This window comes from Ahaetulla prasina, chromosome 2, assembly GCF_028640845.1.
Source record: "Ahaetulla prasina isolate Xishuangbanna chromosome 2, ASM2864084v1, whole genome shotgun sequence".
Classification (NCBI taxonomy): domain Eukaryota; kingdom Metazoa; phylum Chordata; class Lepidosauria; order Squamata; family Colubridae; genus Ahaetulla; species Ahaetulla prasina.
Window position 1 is genome coordinate 39,375,615 of NC_080540.1, and position 27,005 is coordinate 39,402,619.

At 39.8% G+C, this 27,005-nt stretch overlaps 1 protein-coding gene across 1 annotated transcript in view; it reads right to left on the reverse strand.

Moving 5' to 3' along the window:
- Positions 1–27,005, reverse strand: part of LRIG1 (leucine rich repeats and immunoglobulin like domains 1) — a 157,270-nt gene that overhangs the window by 39,366 nt on the left and 90,899 nt on the right. Inside the window, exons 4-6 of the mRNA XM_058167183.1 lie at positions 5,251–5,388; positions 2,735–2,878; positions 359–502 (exon numbers count right to left, since the gene is read on the reverse strand). Of these exons, the coding sequence (XP_058023166.1) occupies positions 359–502; positions 2,735–2,878; positions 5,251–5,388 (426 nt within the window). The remainder of the gene's footprint in view (positions 1–358; positions 503–2,734; positions 2,879–5,250; positions 5,389–27,005) is intronic.

The following is a 27,005-nucleotide window of genomic DNA, read 5'->3' on the forward strand; positions in this document are numbered from 1 at the left end:
CAATTATTGTCCATGTATTTAATTATTTCCTCTTCCTTTACATTAAGAACCACTATTCAGAAGTAGCTCTCGGAAAGACTCGAGAATTGCAACCATGCTTTGGGGAGAGTGCAAATATGTCTTTGGGCTATAAATTGTGCACCTTTACACAGCTGAACAGCAAAAGTCTATATATGCTCTTCCAGAAGTGAACCCACTTCGTTCATAAGGACTGCCCAAAAGCAAACATTTCAGGCACCAAAAATCGCATATCTGCAATCATGCTATGATGTGGGAGGATGACTTCCTTGGCATCCAAAGAAAATGTCAAAACAAATACAGTATTCCTTAAAATCTATCAGCATAACTATTGACTTACAGAACCTCCATTTTGGCCAGACCCCAGAAAGCTCCGTCTGTCAACTTGCTTATATTGTTGCGCTGCAGCTTCAAAACTTCTAAACTGTCCAGTCCATGAAATGTTAACCCTTCTATCAAACGAATACGATTCCGGTTTAACTCTCTGAAAATGACCAACAACACAGAAGGATGTTAACTCAAGTCTTTCTCAATGGACTGATCTTCAAAAGCCAACACCAGGCATAGGTAAATTAGGAATAGGGTGTCACCGCCTTATATTAGACCCGTTTTCTGTAAAAATGTATATATTCTACTTATATATAAAATACATTCTACAGCATTTTGTTAGTTTGTAAACATTACATGTTTTAGAATTCAATGGGATTCCTTTAGAGACCTTGCAAAAATATCAAAGTTTTCATCCATAAGATTTTTACCACAAACAGAAGGCAGTGTGTATTGTATTTCTTCCCAATATAAACGTAATTGTATGCTATTAACATTTATTTCTTGTAAAAAATAGTTCAAAACCTTTGAATTTATTAAATTATTTGTATACATATAGAAGGAATCTAATTTAATTCAGGTTTATTAGAATATAAATGGTTTGCCTGGGACAATTAATAAGTACCTGTGTAGTCCATAGATATTTGGCACGTAAGGGTAAATTTCCAACTCCCCAAACCTTAGCTGAGAAGTCCAGTGGGTAGAGATAATTGTTACTATAATTTAAAAACATCTGGAAGCACAGGATTTCCACCTCTGCCATATATTTTGATAAAAGCAATAACATAAATTTGAGTTTTTGACAATAGGAAAAATGAATACGTGCGTCACCTGAACAGAAAAAGTCATGCAAGAAAATAAAAGAAAGCTAAATTAACCACAGAAGCCAAATGGACCAAAACGCTATTAATTTGATTTTAAAACGGAAGGGGAATATACTTCCTTGATAATTTCACTTAAAAAAACTTCCCTTATTTTTTTGTACAGGTAGTCCTTGAATTATGACTTTTTTGTTTAATGAATGTTCAAAGCTGTAGCGCTCCTGCAGTCACATGAACAAGATTCAGCTCGCACTTATGACTGGTTCCAACATCCTATAATCATGTGATTGTCGTTGCTAACTTTCTCTGCCAGCTTCCCACAGGTAAAGTCAATGGGGAAGTTGATAGGGAAGGTCACAAGTTACTCCCCTTCCCAACTTTCTTCAATCATTCACTCACATGCACCGCACCCTCCTTCCCCCGGTTATTGCATGCACCTATCAGTTCCCTCATTTCCTGGCTTCTCTGTGTTCGCACACATCCACTGGCACTTTCCTCCTCTGTGCCTCCTTGCACTCATACTCACACATGCACGCAACACCAGTGCCCTCCTTTCTGAGCTTCCCTAGACTTGCACAAAGTCGCTTGCACACCAGCGACCTCTTTTCCAGGCCTGAGTTTGTGCCACGCCTGCCAGCATTGGTGCAACATGCACTGGGCTTCCCAAGACCTAACCCTCTGTCGCAATCCTTCATTCCTTGCCCTGGACTCTCCCAGTTTTCCACTTAGTGACCCATATGTCTTTGGGTTCTGATGACAACTAGGACTGCCTGGATTGCCGTCGCTAAGCGGATGCGGCTGCATATTACAACTGCATCACTTAGCAACTGGCAATCTGGATTCCAATTGCCATTGTAATCTGAGGACTACCTATAGAGTTAAAATATTTCACATCTGTAGTGTGAAATCTTACACTAACTATGCTGAATCTAGTCTTTGAGTTGGGTTCCAAACTTCAAGAAAGTAGCAAGCAAATGTTGATGCCAAAGGTCAATTATATGTACATAAAGCACTGTCGGCAGATGCAGATCAAATGCAGCCTAAACTGTACCTTGGCCAAACAAACAAACAACATGTGTGCTAACCATCAAAAGCATCCTTTGTCTACCTAAATGCCAACTCCGCATTCTTCCCTCCTTACAGTTTGAACACCGTATATGAAAACAGTTTAAGAAAGCTCTCTCAATCCTGCTTTTCTTTCATTGGGTGTCCACAAAATCAAAGTAGAAGCCAGAAAAAGAAAAAAAAAAGACTCTTTTTAAAAAATATGCACACACACACACGTGCGACTGACATAAGGAAGAAAATTTATTACATATATTCTACTTAATGAATACTCAGATATTTCCCTTCCTTTCTTTTGGTCCTATTAAGAATGTAAACTGAATAGTCAATCCGGGGCAGAGCCACATCCAATTTTTATTTCATTCATATCGCAAAAGACCATTCGAATATGCTTTAATCAACATTTCATACATTCAAGCTGAAGGATTGTGTATGTCCTTAGGGAGTGTCCTTAGGGAATTAAAGCTTGGTGTTATAATAAAATGCTGCACATTTCTACTCACAGTTGTGTTAGATGGGGCAGTTTGAATGCTTTGACAGGAAGTTGGACAATTCTGTTTTTATTCAGGCGAAGCGTCAGCAGGGATCGTGACAAGCTGTTAAAAGCCTTGGTCTCCAGGACGCTGATTCTGTTGCTCCCCAGGTAGCTGTAATAATTTATAAAAGAACATTCAAAATGGTTGTGTTGGAGGTCTTGATTAGTCCCTCTTTATCTTAGCAGGTGGTGACATCAGACATGCTGTTTTCAGAAACCAAATGTCTTCCCACTCTAGCAACAATCAAGCCATTTTGTACAATTTATAGGCAGGTGATGATTAAAAGATTCCTCTGATACTGAAGCACCTCCAGTCTGCCAGAGTTTCCTTCCCTAACTCAATGCCTTTTGTTGAACTTAAGCTTCCAGAATTTTCTATTGTTTTTTGTGCTTTGAATTCTGGAGTAGTAGTCCAGATGAGAAAGAATGTCCATACAGGACATCAAAGCCAAACCAAAAGCGCAACAAATATACACTGTACATATAATAATCTTTGGGAAGACCCTGATGTTGGGAAAGATTGAAGACCAAAGGAGAAGGGGATGGCAGAGGATGAGATAGTATCTTTGACGCAATGAATATGGAGTTTCACAAATTCCAGGAGACAGGGGCTTAGTATGCTGTCACTAAGAGTCAGAAACAACTTAGCGACTGAACAACAACTAAGTATAATACTGAAAGTAAGACAACTGTATTCCATCTAGATTAAACATTGTCTTCTGAAGAAATTAGTTTCAATTACACTAGCCATTCTTAAAATGGGAATGACAGATTTTTCTATTTAACTGGAATCTCAAAATCTATCAAACAGATCTGAACGCATAGTAATGGATGAAATGTGATGAGCACCAATAATGTAAAATAATAGTTCAAGAGGAAAAGCCAATGGCATACTGCCAGCCAGAAACTTTATAAAGACAACACTCTTAAATTAAGAGAGTTGGGATTGTTAATTGCAATTAACCAGTGATCTACTAATCATCTATGTCTCCAGACCCTCAAAATATTCAGATTTTTATAACTGGCTTATCTGTGAGTGACATGTTTTTATGGTATTTGTCTTATCCACCAATGGGTTTATCCAGAAGTATATACGAGTCCCTTAAAAAAAATATTGTTATATATACTTGCAGATAAGCCCATCTGCATATCAGCCACACTCAATTTTGGGGAGTGTAGTTTAGAGCAGGGGTCCACAACCCCAGACCATGGACTGGCACTGGGCTACAACATGCCAGAAACTGGGCCGCACAAACAAGTGAAGCCTCACCCACAGGATGCAGGCAGCATGCAAAACCACGCCCCCTCTGGTCCGTGAAAAAAACCTCTCTCCACAGCACGCTCCCTGGTGCCCAAAAGGTTGAGGGCTGCTGGTTTAGAACCTAAAGTTCTTATCTATAAGTTTGTACTCTCTCTGTCTCTTTCTCTCTCTTCATTTTCATTTATTACCATTCAACTGCTGTACAGTTGAAAATAATCGATGACAGGATGATGTTGCTTAAAAAGGGCAAAACTATTCTTTTTTGCAGGTGTGGATTTTGGCTCTCAGGTTTTGTTTGAAACCATTTTGAATGTAAAGAAAGACAGTATAGGTCACAGTTCCACTGTATATCCCCCACTGGTTAACGGAGATCAATTCTGACATATTGTTGCATCAGAAATCAGAGAATCTGACTATTCACTCTAAAAAACATATTCATCAAAAAGGACATATATAACATCATGAAATGTTGCAGCATGAGCATTTTAATTCTAATTCAAGATAATTAAGAAAACCAAGAAAGACATTTTATTTTAAAAATCTGAGGGAAGAATTTTGTCGATTAGCTGTTTGTGATAGGTACATATGACAGAATATTGAACTTAGTGTTCCTTGCACTTTCGTTCCTCACACCTCTCATATTAGCTACTATAAGAGGCCATGAGAAAAAGATGGACAGAAAAACCCAGTTTCCATATCAACTCAATAGGAAGAGGGAGAAGAGGATGAGAGAGAGAGCAAAAACCAAGTATCACTGTTCCATTCCTTCCGTAACATAACACGACCAATGAAAGAACTGGATGCTGGAGATGATGTAGATCAGGGGTGTCAAACTCGCCGTCCACAAGCTAGATGTGTCACGCCCTGCCCATACCCATGCCTGGTTTAGCAAAATCATGATACATCACGTGAGTGGCTAAAACGCCGAGCTTGTCGATCAGAAAGGTCGGCGGTTTGAATCCCTAATATAGGTCTCCTGCGTGAGCAGGGGGGTTGGACTAGATGACCTCCAAGGTCCCTTCCAACTCTGTTACTGTTACTTCGACACTCCATGATGATGTGGGTTTAATACCCCTGACGTAGATGGACAGCATTCATTTGAGTTTTAACCCATGTTATAACCGGTAACCCTTTTTTAAAAGATCAAAGTAACCTGAAAATCAGTTCTTCTTGTATAAATGAGTGCTTTTCCATAAAACATTTTAAAAAGAAAGAAAGCTTACAGATCCTTTATGGGAAGCCCCACCGGGAAACAGCCACTTCGGATTTCTGTGATGTTATTTGAGCTGAGGTCTAACGTTTCCAGGGATACATAGGGCTCCAGCTGGCTGGCTTCAATGCTGTGGATTCGGTTGCGATTCCTGCCACACAGAATGGAGAAAAAGTCAGACGTAAATTCACTTTTTGCCCTTCTGGGTTAGAATATAATAGTACATCCATACAGCAAGACACAGGTCTTTGTAACTGATCTGGCACTTTGCATCAGATGGAGTAAGGGAGTACAGCAGAATTTAGAGAGGGAAGATAAAACTTGTTATTAGAATGACATAAATTGACGTAGATAAGCAGAATACTGAAGAATTTATCCAGTGGAAACAAAGACCACTTTGAAGCCCTAAGTTTAAGACTATGATCTACTGACTATGCTATTGTTTATTTAACCATCATTTGTTGAGTAAACAATGACTGGCTGAGTCTACATTTGGTGCTTATCCATAAACTGTGTCTGATCTACTGTGGCTAGATTCACACATCACATTCTGACCAAACCAATGCCCATTATGATTTAGCACTATGTGTGAACCTAGCCAAGAGTCCTTGCTCGGCACCCAGTCAGTTACTGCAATATATAATTTAGACAGAAATAACTACACACAAGAATGAAAATCTGTGTAATATCTGTATTCCTGACGAACGTTTAAATTGAGTTAAGATTGCAGTCACAGGCTGCCTTAGCTGAGATTATCGATTAAGCAAAATCAATTATGCAGGTTATCATTGTACTCTATTACTGAGTAAACAGGTGAGACCTTGATTGGGCAATAGAAAAGGGAAGGCTAAACTACAGGTGGATATCCTTTGGGAGTACAATTGAATCTCCCAGTTTGCCAGAGAAGTCAATATTTTCTCATGAATGAAGGCGAATATATAAGTCACAGGATAATGTTGCAGGATCCAATCTGGGTCAGTCACCGGAACCAGAGGTTTAGTCTTCCGAGCTTTCAGACTCGTGCTGGAGCCCATCCTCAGGGAACTTCTAGAGCAGAGGTGTCAAACTTGGTTTCATTGAGGGCCGCATCAGGGTTGTGTTTGACCTTGGCGGGGGTGGGGGGCATGGCCAGCTCAACATCATTCATGTCAGGGGCGCCTGTGGAGGCCTAGTGTTCTGCCAGCGAAAACGGGCTCCCAAGCTCCATTTTCGACTGTGACAGCCTCCTGCAACCCTCTGCCAGCAAAAACTGAGCTTGGGAGGGCCAACCCTCCCAAGCTCTGCTTTCACTGGAAGAGGCACTGTGGGTCAGTCCGTTGCTGTTTCCAAGGTGGCCTCAAGGGCCAGATCTAAGCATCCTGTAGGCCAGATCCAGGCCCCAGGCCTTGAGTTTGACACCCCTGTTCTAGAGCACACATTCTGCTTGAGAAATATTCCCTGAGGATGGGCTCCAGCATGAGTCAGAAAGCTCAGAAGGCTAAATCTCTGGTCCCAGTGACCATCCCAGATTGGATCCTCCAATGTTTTCTGTCATCCCCACTTCCCCTTTTTCAAGGGGGAAATGGGAATGTATAAATGGATACATACATCTTTCCACTATGCAAAGTAGAACTAAATCCAGCATTTTCTTCTCTTAATAAATCAAAACAGAGAATAGAACATTAAATAACTAATGAGAAAAGGAGTTTCAGCCTTGATCTTACTCAGAGGGTCTGTGGCCGAAGTTCCTTCAGTCAAGCTTAAGATGGCTTGGAAACTGTATTTAGTTTGTCTCCAGAACTGAAGAACCTTTCTACGAATCACATTAACATTTGCAATTTACACAGATGCAGGACTTAAATCAGGAGGTAAGGTGTTGATGTTAGACTGCAGCGTGGATGGCGTGAGAAATGACAGAGTAAAACAGGTGGTGCTACTTCAAACAATCCTGGCTTTCCTAGGAATACCGAAGTATGCTTTAGAGGGTAAGATTATATCTTAATCCTGATGAGTAGGCTGTGCTAAGTATCTGTGTGGATATTTATTGGAAAGTCTTTCAGCAAGTAACATTACCTGGGAGGAGGAAGACTAACCTGAGCATAGAGATGATTAGGCTCCTCCATAATGGAGGTTATTTATGAAGAATGGGAAAGCAAGATGAAACCGTACAGTTGGCCTTTATCTAGGATCATCTTACAGAATTAGTCAGTGCTTTTTTTTTTAAAGTCTTAACATAGCAAAATTCCACCTTCTGCAGGCAACAAAACCTTCAAATCACCAGAGAACTCAGCAAAACATTATTTTAATTCTGATACAATAATTTTTAGATCCATAGTTCTTTTTAGTTTATCAATTGAATTTTCGACCAACATTGTAGACACATACATGTCCCAAGCAACATAGCACCACAAATGTTCTTCCACATTCATCACACAATCAATTATATCACCCATTTTGCATTATTCATTACCCATTTCACTGTACTCAACAATCCTCATGCTGCTTTATTTCTATCACATATTGCTCTTCACAGCAAACCTTTAATTTTACACCTGTTCACTTTGCCATTAATTTGCATTAAGCCAACAAAACTCAACTCTCATTTTCACACATTTCTTAATGAACAGCTAAACAGTAGAAATCTGATCCACAACCCCATAACTGAGCAGAGCCACACTGCACTTTAAAAATTTTGTTCACTATTGCCTTTCACTTTGACACACAACTTATACATTCTTGCCCACATACCACAGCACGATGGTGCATGTTATATACTGAACAAATGCAGGATTCAATGGTCAAAACACTGAGAACTTTAAGACAATAAGACATGGAGATGCAGAGGCTTCCCTCTTTTGTCCTATGAGCCAGGCAAGAACTCTTATAAATACAAATAAACTTATTCTTGATCAGAGAATCTGCAACTTGTTGCCCCAAAGATTGCTTGTCCTCAGAGTGAACAGCCACATACTGAACAAATTTTATGAATACGAAACAATTGGTTTTACTCCGATGATAGAATGATCTTTGATCCAACATAAGATTATGCCAGTGGAATGGGAAGAAGAAAAGTTCTTCACAACGATGTGTGTGTATATGAGAGTTTATTACTACCAGTTCGTCCAAACAGGTGAGAATTGGTAGCATTTCACCAGTGGTTCAGCCCTTTTTGGCATGTCTCTTTGTCTATGGCTGTCCAGAATGACTGAATTCTGTCTTGTTCTGTTTTGAGTTTTTATGCTGTATTATATTGAGAATCAGTTGGAGTTGGTCAGTGACTACATGAATTAAATAAATAAATGAATGAATAAAATCTACAATGGGGAACCTAGATTTCCTAACATAATTTACTGATAGCCAGAGGAAGATGGTATTAGCATAGCTCTTTTGAATGATTTATAGGAAATACACATATTTTCCACCCAAACCATTTCAAATACACAGAAATATGATACATGTGATAGGTTAATGTTTGCATTTTAGCAAAGATCTCAGGATTTATACCTGGAACTGCCAGACCCAGGGCTAAAAAGTCCAGGAAAACTATCTATTCACTTTCTTCAAATTCCAATGCCATTCAAATAGGCTAGATGGAATTGTAATGACCAATGGTATGCCTTGAGAGATTCAGACATTTCAAATGAAGACCAAAATTGGCCATAAGAAGTCAAGAATAAAACAAACATTTTAACTTCATGCTTACTTTTGCCATAATTTGTCTTAAAATGGAGAAAAATGCAGGCTACCCTCTGCATGTTTCCCATGAATTGTAATAATGGGTCACAGTAATGAATATGTATTACATTGTATTGCTCTACAAATGACTTTTAGCAAAACAAGGGAAAGTCCATCTTTTGAATCACATCCTTTGCTTTTATTAATATCCTATATTTCCCAAGGAAATTGCAAAGACTGATTGCAATGTGTTCATCAAGCAGGAATGACTATCCAGAAAAGCAGAACCTACTTTTCTCAGAGGCCACTGAATCACAAGGTCCAAAGGGAGAATCTGGTAGATTCTCAAAACTATTGCCAAAGCTGTTCAGGTACAGCTCAAATGTGTACTAAGAGCAGAACATGTACTCCTGATGTGCTTGGGTCAGCCACTGTGAAATTCAACATAAACTGTACACACCAACATCTTAATTAGTAGCAGCACTGGCCCTGGAGTAAGATGATGGGTTTGCTTGGAAACACAAAGGAGAGAAGAGAGCCAATTCCCTCCCTGGATTTCCTATCTGCAGGAATTTATGGATGTTTTATTCCCCTGGAATGAAGACCGGCTGCACAGACATACAACCACTAATCACCACAGGATAAATGTTAAGCAGTGGGGTTTAAAGCAATCCGACTCTAAGGAAAAAGTACCACTGGTCTGCGTATGATTAAAGCAATCTGGAAGCTGTTGCTAAAATCAGTGAATAGCATTAGCCGGGTATAACTTTGAGCCAGTCATTCTCTCTTAGCCCAACCTACCTCACAGGGTTGTTATTATGGAGAAAATAGGAGGAGGAAGATGTGTTGGATATGTTTGCTAACTTGAGTTATTTGTAAAAATAATAAAGATAGATAGAGAGGGAGGGAGGGAGGGAGGGAGGGAAGGAAGGAAGGAAGGAAGGAAGGAAGGAAGGAAGGAAGGAAGGAAGGAAGGAAGGAAGGAAGGAAGGAAGGAAGGAAGGAAGGAAGGAAGGAAGGAAGATTCAACGAGACAAGCTACAAAGTAGAAATAACAGCATACACTATAGAAAAGAGCAGAGGAAATGGCTTTTTAAAAAAAACAGCGACTGAGGTAGAATTTTAGTATCACTCTTACATTTTATAGGAATAAAAACCTACTGCTTCTCATCTATATGACCAAGAGAAAACAGATTCAAGAATTACTCTGACCTGTTAATATGGAGAATATCACTCATGGTAGAAGATGAAAGTGGATAGGATATATACTTTTTAAAGACTGAACAGTTCCTAAACAACAAAGATATTATCTAGGACTAACAAGAGTTAAGGGAATAACACTATCATTATTTCCAGATCAAAAGCACTACTGATAGTATAGCAGAATCAAAGGGAAGGGAAGGGAAGGGAAGGGAAGGAAAGGAATACAGCACAAGAGATTTTGTAATTTTTGGAAGTAAAAAGTTACTCCTTTCAAAATAGATAAACTAGAGCCAAGGGACGTAACATTATTTGTTTGTATTTATATAACTGCAACCTTCCTGTGAGTCCTGACCAATCATCTTTCTTGAGTAAGAAAAACAATGATTCCACTAAACTGAGGTACTTGAGACTCCACGGAAATGAATGTGTGGAGTCAATAAGAAATGCGGTAAGCACTAACAGGAACAAGATGACTGAAAAATAGTGATAGTCAAGAATATTGTGTACTTTCATTTCCTTTCATATTAAAACTTCACAAAGTTTATGCAAATTTTCACAAGGCTCCAACTTTTCAGTTTAGGGGAATTTCACTGGACAATATTTCTTAAACTCACTTTGTGGTGAGATGGGCGGCAAACAAATTTAATAAACAACCAAAACAAACTGTGAGTTGGACTTCATCTCTGCCCTTCAGTTTGCACCAATTAGCTCTCAGAATCTGCTAACTATATCCAGTCTTAATGAGAGGAATTGGAGGCAGGTGGTTCCAAGGAATTTATTAGCAATAACAAATAGCACTTATTTGGCCTAAATTTTATTGGTTTTAAATTTATTACTAATTTTAAGGGGTTTTTAGTTTTATATATTTTTAAAGTTTTTAGGCCAACTATATAATAAGTTTTTTAATTTGTATTTTAATTGTATATTTTTGTACCGTTTTGTTTTATCTTGGCTGTACACCGCCCTGAGTCCTTCGGGAGAAGGGCGGTATAAAAATTGAATAAATAATAATAATCATAATAATAATAAAGACTTATATACCGCCTCACAGTGCTCCACAGCCCTCTCTAAGCAGTTTGCCCCCAACAATCTGAGTCCTCATTTTACCCACCTCAGAAGGATGGAAGGCTGAGTCAACTTGAGCCTGGTGAGATTTGAACTGGCAAATTGCAGGCAGCCGGCAGGCAGGAGAAGTAGCCTGCAGTACTACACACTAACCACTGCGCCACCATGGCTTATTGGATGTTTCTGGAGGTGATCATTCCAATAATTAAATATATTATACTATCCCCCTCATAAACCAGATTCCTCTGTGGCTTTCAGCCCAAAGCAGCTAGTTTGACAACCCCTGCCTTAAGAAACATCGATCAACAATGGAGTCCCAATTACATTCTAAGCTGGAATTCAGAAGCTGCTCTTCATTCTTCTATGTGTGCGTGCTCATGGGCGCACATAAAACCCCTCTTCTTTATTTCAAGTATACTTTTTGCTGCACAACTTCTCTTTCCCTTGTCTGGCTAATTTATGGATTTGGCAGGATGAATAATGGGCTTATATTCATGTTACTCTTAGATCTCCAACAGAATGTCGGGCTGAAATATTAACAAGCATTTTGACGTTTCTTATGAAAATTAAAGCACAATATAGATCACAGGTGTCAAACGTTGCTATCTGTGGAGCTGGGGATGGCGTGACCTGTGCGTGACACATCCAGCCTACCAGCCGCCAGTTTGACACCCCTGGTATAGATAAATGACTTAAAACAAATGATTGGCATTTCTTGGATGTATTTTGCAGCTTGTCAGTATTGACTGTCCCTACCCCAGAGACTCAAATTGCAAAGTATATGTAAAATAAAACTATGTAACATTGTTTTTCTATCGATGAATTACAATATTTTTTAAGGTTAGCACCTAGAATTTGAAGCTTTCTATGCAGTTGGCCCTTGAATTGAAAAAGAACAAAAACTGTCCTGCTCTGACAATTTTTTTTATTTTTTTTTTGAATTTATATCCCGCCCTTCTCCGAAGACTCAGGGTGGCTTACACTGTGTTAAGCAATAGTCTGAATCCATTTGTATATTATATACAAAGTCAACTTTTATTGCCCCCATCAATCTGGGTCCTCATTTTACCTACCTTATAAAGGATGGAAGGCTGAGTCAACCTTAATAATAATAATAATAATAATAATAATAATAATAATAATAATAATAATAATAATAATAATAATAATAATAATAATAATAATAATAATAATAATATTTTAATTTTTATACCGCCCTTCTCCCGAAGGACTCAGGGCGGTGAACAGCCAAGTAAAACAATACAATATATTACAATAAAAACTATTTAAAAAACTTATTCCATATGGTCTAAATTTAAATATAAAATACATAATATAAAAATAAACCCCATTTAAAACGAATTAAAAACCCCTATTAAGCCAGTCCTGCTCGGAAGAATAGGTATGTTTTCAGCTCGCGGCGAAAAGTCCGGAGGTCAGGAAGTTGTCGAAGTCCTGGGGGAAGCTCGTTCCAGAGGGTAGGTGCCCCCACAGAGAAGGCTCTCCCCCTGGGGGTCGCCAGCCGACACTGTTTGGCTGACGGCACCCTGAGGAGACCCTCTCTATGGGAGCGTACCGGTCAGTGGGAGGCATGTGGTAGCAGAAGGCGGTCCCGAAGATATCCCGGTCCAATGCATGGAGCGCTTTAAAGGTGATAACCAACACCTTGAAGTGCACCCAGAAGACCACAGGTAGCCAGTGCAGTCTGCACAGGATTGTGTTATATGGGAGCCATGAGTGGCTCCCTCTATCACCCACGCAGCTGCATTCTGGACCAACTGAAGCCTCCGGGTGCTCCCCAAGGGGAGCCCCATGTAGAGAGCATTGCAGTAGTCCAGGCGAGAAGTGACGAGGGCATGAGTGACCGTGCATAAGGCATCCCGATCTAGAAAGGGGCGCAACTGACGGACCAGGCGAACCTGGTAAAAAGCTCTCCTGGAGACGGTCGCCAAATGATCTTCAAAAGACAACCGTCCATCCAGGAGAACACCCAGATTGTGCACCCTCTCCATTGGGGCCAATGATTCGCCCCCAACAGTCAGCCGCGGTTGCAACTGGCTGTACCAGGATGCCGGCATCCACAGCCACTCAGTCTTGGAGGGGTTGAGCTTGAGCCTGTTTCTCCCCATCCAGACCAGGACCGCCTCCAAACACCGAGACAACACTTCGACAGCTTCATTGGGGTGGTCAGGGGTGGAAATGTACAGCTGGCTGTCATCCGCGTACAGTTGATAACTCACCCCAAAACCACTGATGACCTCACCCAGCGGCTTCATATAGATGTTGAACAGGAGAGGCGAGAGAACCGATCCCTGTGGCACCCCACAAAGGAGGCGCCTCGAGGTCAATCTCTGCCCCCCTGCCAACACCGTCTGCGATCAATCGGAGAGATAGGACGAGAACCACCGAAACACGGTGCCTCCCACTCCTAAACTCCCCAACCGTCGCAGCAGGATACTATGGTCGATGGTATCGAAAGCCGCTGAGAGATCTAGGAGAACCAGGGCAGAGGAATAACCCCTATCCCGGGCCCTCCAGAGGTCATCCACCAACGCGACCAAAGCTGTCTCCGTGCTGTACCCGGGTCGGAAACCAGACTGGAAAGGATTTAGATAGATAGATTCCTCCAGGTACTCTCAACAACCTTCGCCACAAAGCGAAGGTTGGAGACTGGACGATAGTTACCCAAAACAGCTGGGTCCAGGGAGGGCTTCTTGAGGAGGGGCCTCACCACCGCCTCTTTCAAGGCGGTGGGAACAACACCCTCCCCCAAGGAAGCGTTGACAATTCCCTGGAGCCAGCCTCGTGTAACCTCCCGGGTGGCCAGCACCAACCAGGAGGGACACGGGTCCAATAAACATGTGGTGGCATTCAGCCATCCCAGCAACCTGTCCATGTCCTCGGGAGCCACAGGATCAAACTCCTCCCAGATGGTCTCAACAAGACTAGCCTCCGTCACCTCGCCCGAAACTACCCAATTTTGGTCCAGACCATCCCGAAGCTGAGCGATTTTGTCAAACAGATACCTGCTGAAATCCTCAGCACAACCCTGTAAGGGATCATCGCATCCCCCCTGGTGAAGGAGGGAGCGAGTCACCCTAAACAGGGAGGCTGGGCGGTTCTCTGCTGACGCAATGAGGGTAGAAACATAGGCCCGCTTGGCCTCCCTCAATGCCACTAGATAGGTCTGGGTGAAAGACCTAACTAGTGTACAGTCAGCTTCAGAACGGCTGGACCTCCAAGCGCTCTCTAGGCGTCTTCTCTGGCGCTTCATCTCCCTCAGCTCCTCGGAAAACCAAGGAGCTGGTTGAGACCTACGCCGGGTTAGAGGCCGCAAAGGCACGACACGGTCCAAGGCTCCCGCCGCGGCCTGTTCCCAGGCCGCAACAAGCTCCTCGGCCGAGCCGTGGGCCAGATCGCCAGGGAACGGCCCAAGCTCCATCAGGAACCTCTCCGGGTCCATCAGTCGCCTGGGACGGAACCAACGCATTGGTCCCGTCTCCCTGCAGTGTTGAGCAGTGGTCCGAAAGTCCAGACGAAGGAGAGAGTGATCCGACCATGACAAAGGTTCAGTGACTAATTCTCGTACTTCCAGATCACTCAACCACTGTCCAGAGACAAAAATCAGATCCAGTGTGTTTCCAACGTGGGTGGGCCTGGTGGGACTTGAACTTGCAGTAATTGCAAGCAGTAATTGCAAGCAGCTGTGTTAATAACAGACAGACTTAGTCCGTTGAGCCACCAGAGGCCCTGATACTAACTTTATCAGGACATGTCATAGTGAATCTCTCATCTGTCCACTTTCCCTTCACATCCAATTTCTATTATTTTTTTTGTTTTACTGAATCCTAATGGTGATTAATGAAAAAAAGCCAATTTTCTTTATTTTATACAGGTAGTCCTCGTTTAAAGATTGCCCTGTTGAGCAACCATTCAAAATTACAATGGCACTGAAAAAGTAAAGTGAACACTGGTTCTTGCATTTACGATTATTGCAGCATCCCATGGTCAGATGTTAGAGATTTGGAGGTTTTGCAGTCTTTATAACTTTCCAGTATCCTGTGGTCACATGATCACCTTTATGCACTTCACAGCCAGTTTATGAATAGCAGAGTCAATAGAGAAGCTGGCAGTAAAATCGCAAGTCACAATCACATTATGTCTTGCTTAATGACCATAGGAAATTGCTTAGGGAAGGGGTGTCAAACTTGCGACAATGCGATGCCGCAAGTTTGACACCCCTGGCTTAGAAGTGGTGGAAGTGATGTCATAACTCTATTGAGTTCATATAATATCTCTCTAACAACCATATTATAGTCCCAATTGTGATTGTTAAGCATGGACTATCTGTATATTTTTTTCCTAGCCAGTTAAGATACGAATAGCAATAGCACATAGACTTATATACTGCTTCACAGCCCTCTCTAAGTGGTTTACAGTCAGCAAATTGCCTTCAACAATTTCACTAACCTTGGAAGGATGGAAGGCTAAGTCAACCTTGAGTCGTTGAGACTCGAACTGTCAAACTGCTGGCAGCCGGCACTCAGCAGAAGTAGCCTGCAGTACTGCATTCTAACCACTGCGCCTTAACCACTGTTAAGCAATAGTCTTCATCCATTTGTATATTATATACAAAGTCAACTTTTATTGCCCCCAACAATCTGGGTCCTCATTTTACCTTCCTTATAAAGGGTGGAAGCTGAGTCAACCTTGGGCCTGGTGGGACTTGAACCTGTAGTAATTGCAAGCAGCTGTGTTAATAACAGACAGACTTAGTCTGCTGAGCCACGAGAGGCCCTTTTAATAACAATAACAAGAATACAAGACAAAACCAGTTTCTATTTATTTATATAGCATGTTCCTCAGAGTAGATCTCTACAAATGTTACACTCTGTGCTCTTATAAGGTACACTTTTATTAACTGACACAAATTCAATTAAGGGTCGCTTTAATCGAGTTCATGGTGATTAGAAGCACAATCCATCCAGGCAACAGACCATTATTTAGCTTGTCTTCTCTGGAAGGCACAGAGGACAAAATGGCATCCCTAAGAAAATTCTACTCCCCAAATCTTATAATTAATAAATGTACCCACCTGCTTGTTGATAATTGCACAAAAGCGATTTGGCACCCAGTTTCCTTTGCACTACAGTATTTCCACTCTTGACTTTGATAAAAGTAAACAAGTACTATTTCTGGGTCAATCTCATTCAGGTCTATTACAAAGCTCCTGTTTATTTAATGTGTGGGCACAGATGCTGACTGATTACCTCACTCAGGGCTTACATCACCTCACCTCCATCACAAGACATATACACAGGAAGCCTCAGGTATCTTTCTCACCGGCTGGCAATCCATGTGTTTTTCCAGAGCTGACGTCCCAGCCCTCTAGGCAGGCATCTGTGCTTATCCCAGTCATTTTCTCAGCCATCATCTGACCAATATGATGTTTTAACAGCTGCTTGAAACCCTCGATATTATTTTTTTAAAAAAAGAAACCACTATTCTAATGGAAGGAGCAGAGTGCAGAATCCCCTGGTGATCAAAAAAATAAAATAAAATAAAAAATCTCCATCTAACTCTGTTCACTCCTTGTATGGGACTGTTTTAAGCCTGGTTAAATCATCATTAATCTTTAATTTACCACCCTGACTAAACGACCTTCCCAGAAGAGACATGACTAATTTTTGTTTAAAAAATAGGCCATTACAAATCAAATGCATCAATATAAATGATTCTGATTCAGTTGCATTGCTTTTTTTTTTGAAATGGTTATTATTTCTATCTTGGATTTATGATCTGCAAAAGAACGGGAAGCAAAGTGGTTAACGGAAAAATATATTATTTTTTCCTGTAAAAATATATCTAAAAAAAAATATCCAAGCACAAAACTGAAATTAAGAAACTCCTTTGAAAGAAGTAAAAATCATAATTCCCGAGCAGTTTAAAATGCCATATTGCAGACAGCCCATCTAGTTTGCCAAAAACTAGAAGTCCAGCCTCAATAATGATGTTTCTCCTCTTTGTATCAGAATAGCAGAAAAGATGAGATGTTCTTTTCTATCCAAGCGCTCAGTCACTGAGGATCCCCTCTTCTCTTTTTGCTAGACATACCTTATTAACGACAGGAGAGTGAATGACCTCTTTGCAAATCTTAAAAATCCAAACAGATATAAGGTATCTATTGACACTGAAAACGCTTATTTTCAACCACAGGTTTTAGCAAAAGATTGCTGTTTCACTCTTGTTACAAATCATCATGAAAAGATAGAGCTTCACCGAAAGAAATTTTTAAAGACCTCTGAAGAGATAAACGCCTATAATTGGGGGTGGGGGTACCCCAAAGGGGGTGGGGGGGATTGAAACTGTTCTGAAAGAGAAGAACTATTCCTGCCTAGTAAAATTCTAGCTAAATGTTCCATCCATTTCAAAGATTCCAACAAATAAAAGAAAAGAAAATAGTCTAAGCTAAAATGCTATGCCTTGAGATTAAAATGCAACAGTAGTAGATGAAATACATCTGAAATAAATCAGTTGAACTCTTCCACTTAATCTCAGCTTAACCAAAGTAATCGTAGTATCTTGCCTTAATGGCAATATAAAATTTAAAACTAATTTGGGGACAGAAAATGATGGCTTGATGAAAAGGTAGATGGATGGACGGAAGACAGCCACAGCCAGTATACATATGCATACACACATACAATAAGCATACACTATACACACTACACACACACAGTGCAAAATAAAATTTATTAACAATGCTGCTTTTGAAAATCACAAGTAGCAACACCAGATATAAGGGGAAAAAATCCAGAAATCCGGAATAAGTTGCTTCTTACTTATTCTGCATGCTTCTTACTATGTTTTTTGCATGCTTAAAAACTCTCTATCTGGCAATGTAATAGTCAAAACAGGGAGTAGGAACCACAACTACCTCTTGTGACACTTTAAGTGCCACATCAAAATAAACTAAGCAGTAGCTTTTTTCAAATTGACATTGATTCCTGCTGACTTTGCTAACTGTTGCAGTATGAAAGAAGTCTGCTATTGCTTTCCTTAACAAAGCTTTTTGAACTTCCAATCTACAATCATGGATTTTCCTGTTGGTTTCCTATGCAAGTTCTCACGAGAAGTTTAGCTTCTAAGTTCAGATGAAATCAGACAAGTGCTGCCACCTATCAGCCAGGTGAGCAAGAGAATACACTTATAAGGTAAAGGTAAAGGTTCCCCTCGCACATATGTGCTAGTCATTCCCGACTCTAGGGGGCGGTGTTCATCTCTGTTTCATAGCCGAAGAGTCAGAGCTGTCAGAAGACGTCTCCGTGGTTATGTGGCCAGCATGACTCAACGCCAAAGGCGCACAGAACGCTGTTACCTTCCCACCAAAGGTGGTCCCTATTTTTCTACTTGCATTTTTTACATGCTTTCAAACTGCTAGGTTGGCAGAAACTGGGACAAGTAACGGGAGCTCACCCTATTACGCGGCACTAGGGAGTCGAACCGCTGAACTGCTGACCTTTCTGATCGACAAACTCAGCATCTTAGCCACTGAGCCACCACGTCTCCAAGAAAGTAAGTAAGTAAGTCCATAAGTAAGTAAGTAAGTAAGTAAGTAAGTAAGTAAGTAAGTAAGTAAGTTACACTGACTGAGGTACAAATTGGTTGGTTCTCAAGTAGTGACAACTTTAGTAGGGCTTTCCTAAACTTTACTGGGGATTGGAATGGAGCAAAATCCGATAAGACATAGAAAAAATGAATACATAATTTAGCCATTAAGTTTCAACTTGCCTCCATCTTTAGATGAAGCCTACTGTTAAGTGGAATGTGAAAATACAAGAAAGAAATGCAAAAAAAGATTTTTGGTACAGAATGTCTTTGAGCTCTATTCAGTTCTTATTAAAACAAGAACTGGGTAGAGAATCATTTGAAAATTGGTGAAAAGTCTACTCAAAAACACATTTTCAACTATTAACAACCACACAGGTAGATTTTGTGCATGATACCCTATCTCTAACTTGGATAGGGATATTATTAATCCTTTTTGTCCAGACAGGCTCCAAAAAGCTGATACATTCATTGGTTCTTCATTCATCACCACTGTTGTTGCCTCAGATTTTGTGGATACATCTTTGGTTCACCTTTCCTTGTCCAAAAGCCTGTAGTATATTTTTTTCATTATTCGTTCATGGTTGATCCTAAAAGATGGAGGTTACCTACCACTTCAATATCTTTATTGCCAATTCTACGGCTGGTTATTTTACCTGTTGTCATTAATTTGGCCTTCTTTAAGTTTAGTTCCATTTTTTCATTGCACTGTTCAACTTTTATTATTAGGGCTTGCAGATCCTTTGAATTTACCAAGGTAGTATCATCAGCATAGTGCAAGTTTTTGATGTTTCCTCCTCAAATTTAAAGCCATGCCCATCTTTTTCCAGTCCAAGTTAATCCTTAATATATATTCAGCATATAGGTTGAATAAATAAGGGGAAAATATACAGCTTTGTTGAACTTGTTTGCCAACCTGGAGACAATCTGTTTCACTATGTTCACCTGTTCTCTGACATTATATAAATTTCTCATGAGGACAACAAAATAAATCCCACAAGAGTAACATTTACCTCCCCGCTTCAGTGCCAAGACTATTTATATTCATACATCAGCAAATAGATCTGAACCGATTTAAATACACCAAAAATGTAATTGAATTAGTTGATAATTACTGTCTGCCTGTTTCAAATAAAAAAAACACCTAAAGATCCTCAGAATAATGCAAAAGAAAGATCAGGTTTTCACCTATTCCATTATGATGGGAAAGACCCAACAAGAGTATTCCTCCCAATGTCCATCATCAAAGTTTTCTAGAAGGATGCTGCTAGAATGGTTGTCAATTGATGTGAATTGAAAGGGCAGTCTCCTGAAAACTGGTAAAGATCTAAATTCTATTAAGAGAAGCAGATTCAAAAGCTGCCAACCCTGCCTGCCACTCTCTTGCGTCTGACACATGAAGATGCCTTGTTCCGCATCAGACCACAAGGCCACCTCTCAAGATGTACTCAAAGCAACTTTCCAGATTTTTGAGACAACTGTAAAGCACACACCTTTCCCAGGCGTACCTACCATGTTTCTCCAAAAATAAGACAGGGTCTTACATTAATTTTTGCTCCAAAAGACGCATTAGGGCTTATTTTCTGGGAAATACTAAATGCGTCCGTCTGGTTGACAATCTTAACTGGGGCTTATTTTGGGGGTAGGGCTTATATTATGAGCATTCTGAAAATTCATGCTAGGGCTTATTTTCCAGTTGATTCTTATTTTCGGGGAAACATGGCAGAAACTGTGGAGACATACCCCATGGAAAAGCCATGTCACACCACTGAGCCCAGCCAACACCCAGAATATATAAAACTTCAGCCAGAAGAATGTGGTTCACTGGGATGAAGAAGGTGAAAACACGAAGTAGCCAGAGATTTTGCTCAAATCTGGTATTCCACTCCCATCAGAATTTCCTCCAGAAGTTGTAAATGCTCCAACACTGGAAGTTTTTAAGAAGAGATTGGATAACCATTCAATTCCCACTCAAGTTGTAAACACTTGCGACACAGTTGTGAACAGTTACAGCATAATCTTTGGCATTTTTACTGAAGCGTTAGTCACCTGTATTTTATTAGGCTCCTTAACAAGGGAGCTTAGGGCAGCAGCCTAAAATCCATCTCTTTCCTCCACAAGGGAGTATGAAACTTCCTGATTGTTTGTAAGGTTTTTGTGCTGAAATCAGAGAGACGGGTGTGTCCTCTGAAACACAGACTCTCACAGGCAAACAATCTTTGCATAAGCAACCTTCAGGAATTTAATCAAGTGTCTTCACTGCTCAATTACCATTCCTTTATACAAGCTAGATTTCAGGTAAAAAGATGGAAGGATGTACTGATCTGAAAACAAAAGCTGAATAAAGTGACTCCTCTCATTTCAAGGCTCCCCCTCAACCATATTTAGCAAGAAATAGGCACCCTTACTATCATAATTCAGAATTCAAGCATACATGATACATGTATTTGGGTACCTGCATAGGTGTAAATGCACACACCCATACACACACAAAATATTTTTGTAAAGTGTCTTTTCTTGATTCCTATAAAAAGTACCACTTCTAAGACCACAAGAAAAGCCTGTGATAACTTTCATACGTTTGTTCTGAGTTCTTCCTCATAAATTATAGGACTAGCTAAAAGTCAGAACACGTCATTTGTTCTGGAATTTCACAGTTCTTATGCATTTTTCACTTTAATGGCATACTGGCCCTTCTTTTCCAGACTGCAGTGGGCTAAAGTTCTTCTTACATAATAAGATGAACATAAAACTTATATAGATTCTAAATCTGGACTGGAACAGAAAGGGAAGAAGGCAATCCAGAGTGTGATGTTAACACTGAACAGGATAGAGAAAATTATAATAATGCTAGACAGATATCCTTGAACCTCTCAGTCAAACCTATTGGGTTCAGATAAGCCTCTGATGTGAGAGTAAATCTGATGTAATGCTGAAGCACTAGACAAGAGCCTCATGAATTCTAGTCTTTAAGCATCAAGGATGGATGGATGATTTCAGCTAATCAATGTCACAATCAATTTACATCACAGGAAGAAAGTAAATTACAAATGTTTTCCTAAATAAAATTGGAAAATAAACTTTAAAAAATCAAAAAAATTGGTTAAAAATTGAAATTGAAACCAAAAATGTATTACAGTCTTTGAACATGTTATGGTTTTGGTCTTTATTTATGCTATTTTACATTGCATAATTATACATTTTTTCATTAACTGCTTATCATGTTTTTTTAATCCTACAATAGCTATCTAGAATAGCTTTTTACAAGTTGGTCAGTCATACAAATTGTTAAGTAAAACAAGATTTTAAATATGACATAGAAAGGAAAATAAATAAATTCTCTTATCTTGGCTATGATATAATCAAAGAGAACAGTATTTTGTTTATCATTTAAAGGAATGGGAATCCTTCTTTAGAAAGATTATGTTTTAGTCTCAATCAGTCACAACTTGTCTAGTTGTCTAAGTGCAAAGGAACATTAACACATCAGACTACCTCCTATGTAGAATGGAGCTGGTAGAGATTTACCCCTGTATTTAACACTTTGTTAATACTTCCATGATCACTTTAGACTTCTGTTAACACTTTCAGGACATACAAGATAAAAAGTGTAAAAGGTGGCCTGCTTTCTACACTGTTGAAAGCGCTTGTCAGTCAGTGACCGTTGTCAGAGAAACCATGAGATATTACAGGAAGGGAGCTGTCCATCTTTATTTTTACACCTCTCCAATCATGTAGACTTATAACAAGAACAGCTTTCTAAGGAAAATAGTCCCATTAGCTGAGAAAAGACATAACTTTGAACATCACAAGTTTATTTCTTTTCAATATCCAATATCCTGCAAGCAATCGTGCAAAATCAATTTCTAAAATGCGTTAAAGAAGCTCAGAAACAGAACATACTAATTTACAAAGCAGAATAATAATAATAATAATAATAATAATAATAATAATAATAATAATAATAATAATAATAATAATAATAGGCACTGACAAGATCACCATTGGTCAGCTGCAGACGGCCACCTTACTGGGCTCTGCTCGCATAATTCGCCCATACATCACACACTCCTAAACGCTTGGGAAGTGTTTGACTAGTGATCTGTGATACGAAATCCAGCACAGTTATCTCTTTTGCTGTGTATACTGTCATTTTGTGTAAATATAATAATAATAATAATAATAATAATAATAATAATAATAATAATAATAATAATAATAATAATAATAATAATAATAATTGCAGAGACTCTGGCATAAACCAGTGCAGGTAGTTCCAGTGGTACTCGGCACACTGGGAGCTGTGCCTAAAGACCTAGGAAAGCACTTAAAACCAATTGGCGCTGACAAGATCACCATTGGTCAGCTGCAGAAGGCTACCTTACTGGGATCTGCTCACATAATTCACCGATACATCACACAGTCCTAAACGCTTGGGAAGTGTTCGACTAGTGATCTGTGATACGAAATCCAGCATAGTTATCTCGTTTGCTGTGTATCTATCTATAGACATTGGACTTTTTTTTTCAAAAACCCAAATGCTTTGTATCCAAATCTTTTTTCCAAATTGTGCATTTTGTGCCCCACCTCAGACGAGAGGGTACAAACAGCAAGCTTTTTTCAGTGAGAAGATTGGGATAAAAAGTCAGAACACCTGTAGCACACTGTCTTGGGGGGGGGAGGGAAAATCTAAAACTTAAATATTGGCTAAGGAAAGCAAAGCCTCTACTTAGATATGAAACCTTTTTGCCTAAAGCAATCTGAAGCAACTATGGAAATGGATTCTCATTTCAATAACTCAAGTGACAAAGAACACCTTTGTTGTAATTCAAACAGCTATTTCCCTTTGAAATTCACCCAGACTATGAGCAAGTTATAGAGGAATTCTCTTTGTGACGCTTAGTCCTAAATTAATGATAAAGTAAGATTAGGCTCTTGGGGTTATTACAAATCAAAGAGAAAGATCATTAATTAGAATCAGGTCTTTTGAGCTGCTCAAGACATAGGTATCAAGACTGCTTTTGGTAAGAGATCCTTATGAACATTGTCTACATATTATGAAGATAGGCTCAAGCAATCCTCTCATTTCCTCAACTGTTGCATTCCAGTTAAGAAGGAGACCTGGGAACTCTTATAACTTTTTGGATTTTGTGACAACAATTTAGCCTCAACTTATCATCACTAGTACTTATACAAGATTACAAAATGTGTTGATGTTGACGATGCAATGTTTCTATCATGTCTTAATATTTATGAGTTGCTTTTACATTTATATCATACACTGATTTTAAATATTTAAACAAAGATCTGGGTAATAATAATTATTATTATATTTTTTTCAGCAATTGTGTTGACTGTTAGGCTGATATTTCTGCAGTTACTTTGCTCTAATTTCCTGTGATTTAAACTGATATTTTGGCATTATAATTGTATGGTACTTTAAACAAAGGACGTTTTTTGTGCTTTCCTTAAAAAAAAAGGGAGGGGGCAACTACTTCCAGACATCTAGCTGAATAGTAATTGAGAGAAATGTAGAAAAAGTGACATTTCTAGAATTTTATTCATTTCATTCATTCTGTTTTATGAATTCAATAATTTTAGCTACTTGATTCAGAAGCTGCCCACTCCAAAATTATTCTGGCCAGCTTATACAATTCAGCATACAGTGAGCAAGACTTATCTTGGTGAGCATTAAAGGGGTTATCTCTAAGTTCATGATTCTAAGTTAGACTAGGAAATTGAAAAAAAAAGTCCATGAAGAAAGCAACAGCCAACATTTCTTATTATGCCAAGATTCCATGAATGTGTTTATTTAACGCACAAGAAGTCAATCTTGACTTGAAAACTTTTTTTTTAATGCAATAATCCATCTTTCTTGAAGCTGCTGGAATTAGGCAGGCTTAATATTTAAATACAGCATTGCCAACATATGATTGGTTAGGAAATCATAACTATTCTTTATGATGTCACTACTGACACATAAACTTGCGCTCTTAAAAGGGAAGTTGCTATCAAGCCAGTATTAAGAGCATGAACACCTGAGAGACCAGACAAAATCAAGTCCGGCTAAGTCATCCAAGCTGCTCAATCGAACAGGATTTTCATTAAGGTACTCGTTAACATTGTGACGTGAAATTGCTGGGCAAAATGCCTCATAGCGCCAAAGATCCAGATCCCATTCCTGTTTCTGATAATTCATCTCAATCTGGCAAGGTTGAATCAGAACAGAAAGAAGGTCTTCCAGCTACCTGTGACAATACGAATGAAACAGAGGGCCAACCCATGGATCAGTTATCAGTATCAATAATAAAGCTATCCTTAAATCCAGATAAAGAGAATAGTTCTGATGCAGCGACTGATGACTTAACAGTCCAAAAAAATGGTTCTGGTGACTCCTACTGTGAAGGGCAAATATCAGCTTTACCAGCTAATGGAGAACAATTAACAAATTCAGAAGTAATAGTGGACAACCAGCACGCTGACGATAGCATGATAAATAGAGAGCTCCAAGCTATTCTTCAGTGGATGGCGGCTTCCCATCTCAATGTCCCCAGCCTGACATTCATAAATGAAAAGGACAATGAACTATCAAAGCTACCAGAGCTAGCTGAGAGAGCAGGCAACAAAGCATACACAGTAGGTGACATTCTCCAAGAAGTGAAGAGATACTTTGTGCAACAACATACACACCCAGCATTGGGAAATACACCTCCGTGTGGACTGCTGGACTGGCTGCTTGCCAATCTGTGAGAACCAGCGTTTTCTTCTCCCTTTGCGTTTCTTCAACTGTGTCCCAGGTGCCCAAACCATGCTTCTATAGGAGCAGCAGATACCAACTTGAAGCACCATTGAAAGCTGCAACGCACTGAACTCCACTTGTCGCTACAATGGTAGCCGGTCAAGATGATCAATTAAAAACATTAAAAACCCAAAGTTGAAGAGTCTGTCTAGTTTTGTTTTGATTTTTTTACAACTTATACAAATATACAATATACAAATGGATGAAGACTATTGCTTAACACATTGTAAGCCGCCCTGAGTCTTCGGAGAAGGGCGGGATATAAATTCAAATTTAAAAAAAACTTTTGAAATCACTGATTAGGTGTTTCCTTCAGGACCATCTGCAAAACTGGGCCTTTGGGACCCTACAGTTCTGGCCAAATCTAGATAGTATTGCCAAGGGACTACTATTTGCTAGTTAGGTCAGTATTCTTGTTGATGCCGATATATAGTTCTGTGTCATCTATCCAAGGAATCAGTCACTCCCTTTGATGGTGAACTTTAAGAGGGTGAACAAGGTGGAACTAAATCAATATGGTGGGATTGCTGACCTGCAGGAAATCAGATTCTGAATCTGGAGTTCAACTTTTTCTAATAAGAGCTACATTAATGCATTACTTTTTTCTAGTAAGGTGGGGTGGGTGAAATCCAGCAGGTTTTGACAAGTTCTGGAGAACCAGTAGTGGATATTTTGAGTAGTTCAGAGAACCGGCAAACACCACCTCTGGCTGGCCCCAGAGTGGGGTGCGAATGGAGATTTTGCAATATCCTTTCCCTGGAGTGGGGTGAGAATGGGGATTTTGCAGTATCCTTCCCCTGGCGTGGGGTGGGAATGGGGATTTTGCAGTATCCTTTCCCTGCCACGCCCTCCAAGCCATGCCCACAGAACCAGCAGTTAAAAAAATTGAATTTCACCACTGTAGTAAGGATTAAAAAAGCAGGTTGATGGTTTGGAAACGCTCCTAGGTCTCCAGGTATCCCTCAATCTCCTGATGACAGCAATAGCCAGAAATGTTTCCACCTTGTTTTCAGTCACAATCATCCTTAAACGAGTCAGATTGATTGCATACACATTAGATCAGGGGTGTCACACTCACGTCGTCATAGTAGCATTGCGTGACGTATCGGGACTTTTCCCTCCTTCGCTAAACCGGGCGTGGGTGTGGCCCGCAGGTGATACATCCATCCTGCGGGCCAGGAGTTTGACAGCTCTGCCTTAGATGCATAATAGTTTAGTTACCTCAATGCATTCTTTGAGGGGTGGTTCTTAGAGAATATCCCGAAACTTCAAATAATTGAATAAGCTGCAGTTAGACTACCAAATGGCATAGGATCATGCAAGCATCTTATAACTGTAAAAAAAAAATTGTATTGGGCGTTTTCTGGACATAGTTCAAGATATTAGTTTTAAATGGCTAAAGGCTTGACTACCTGAGGTATTATTTGGCTATCAACCTT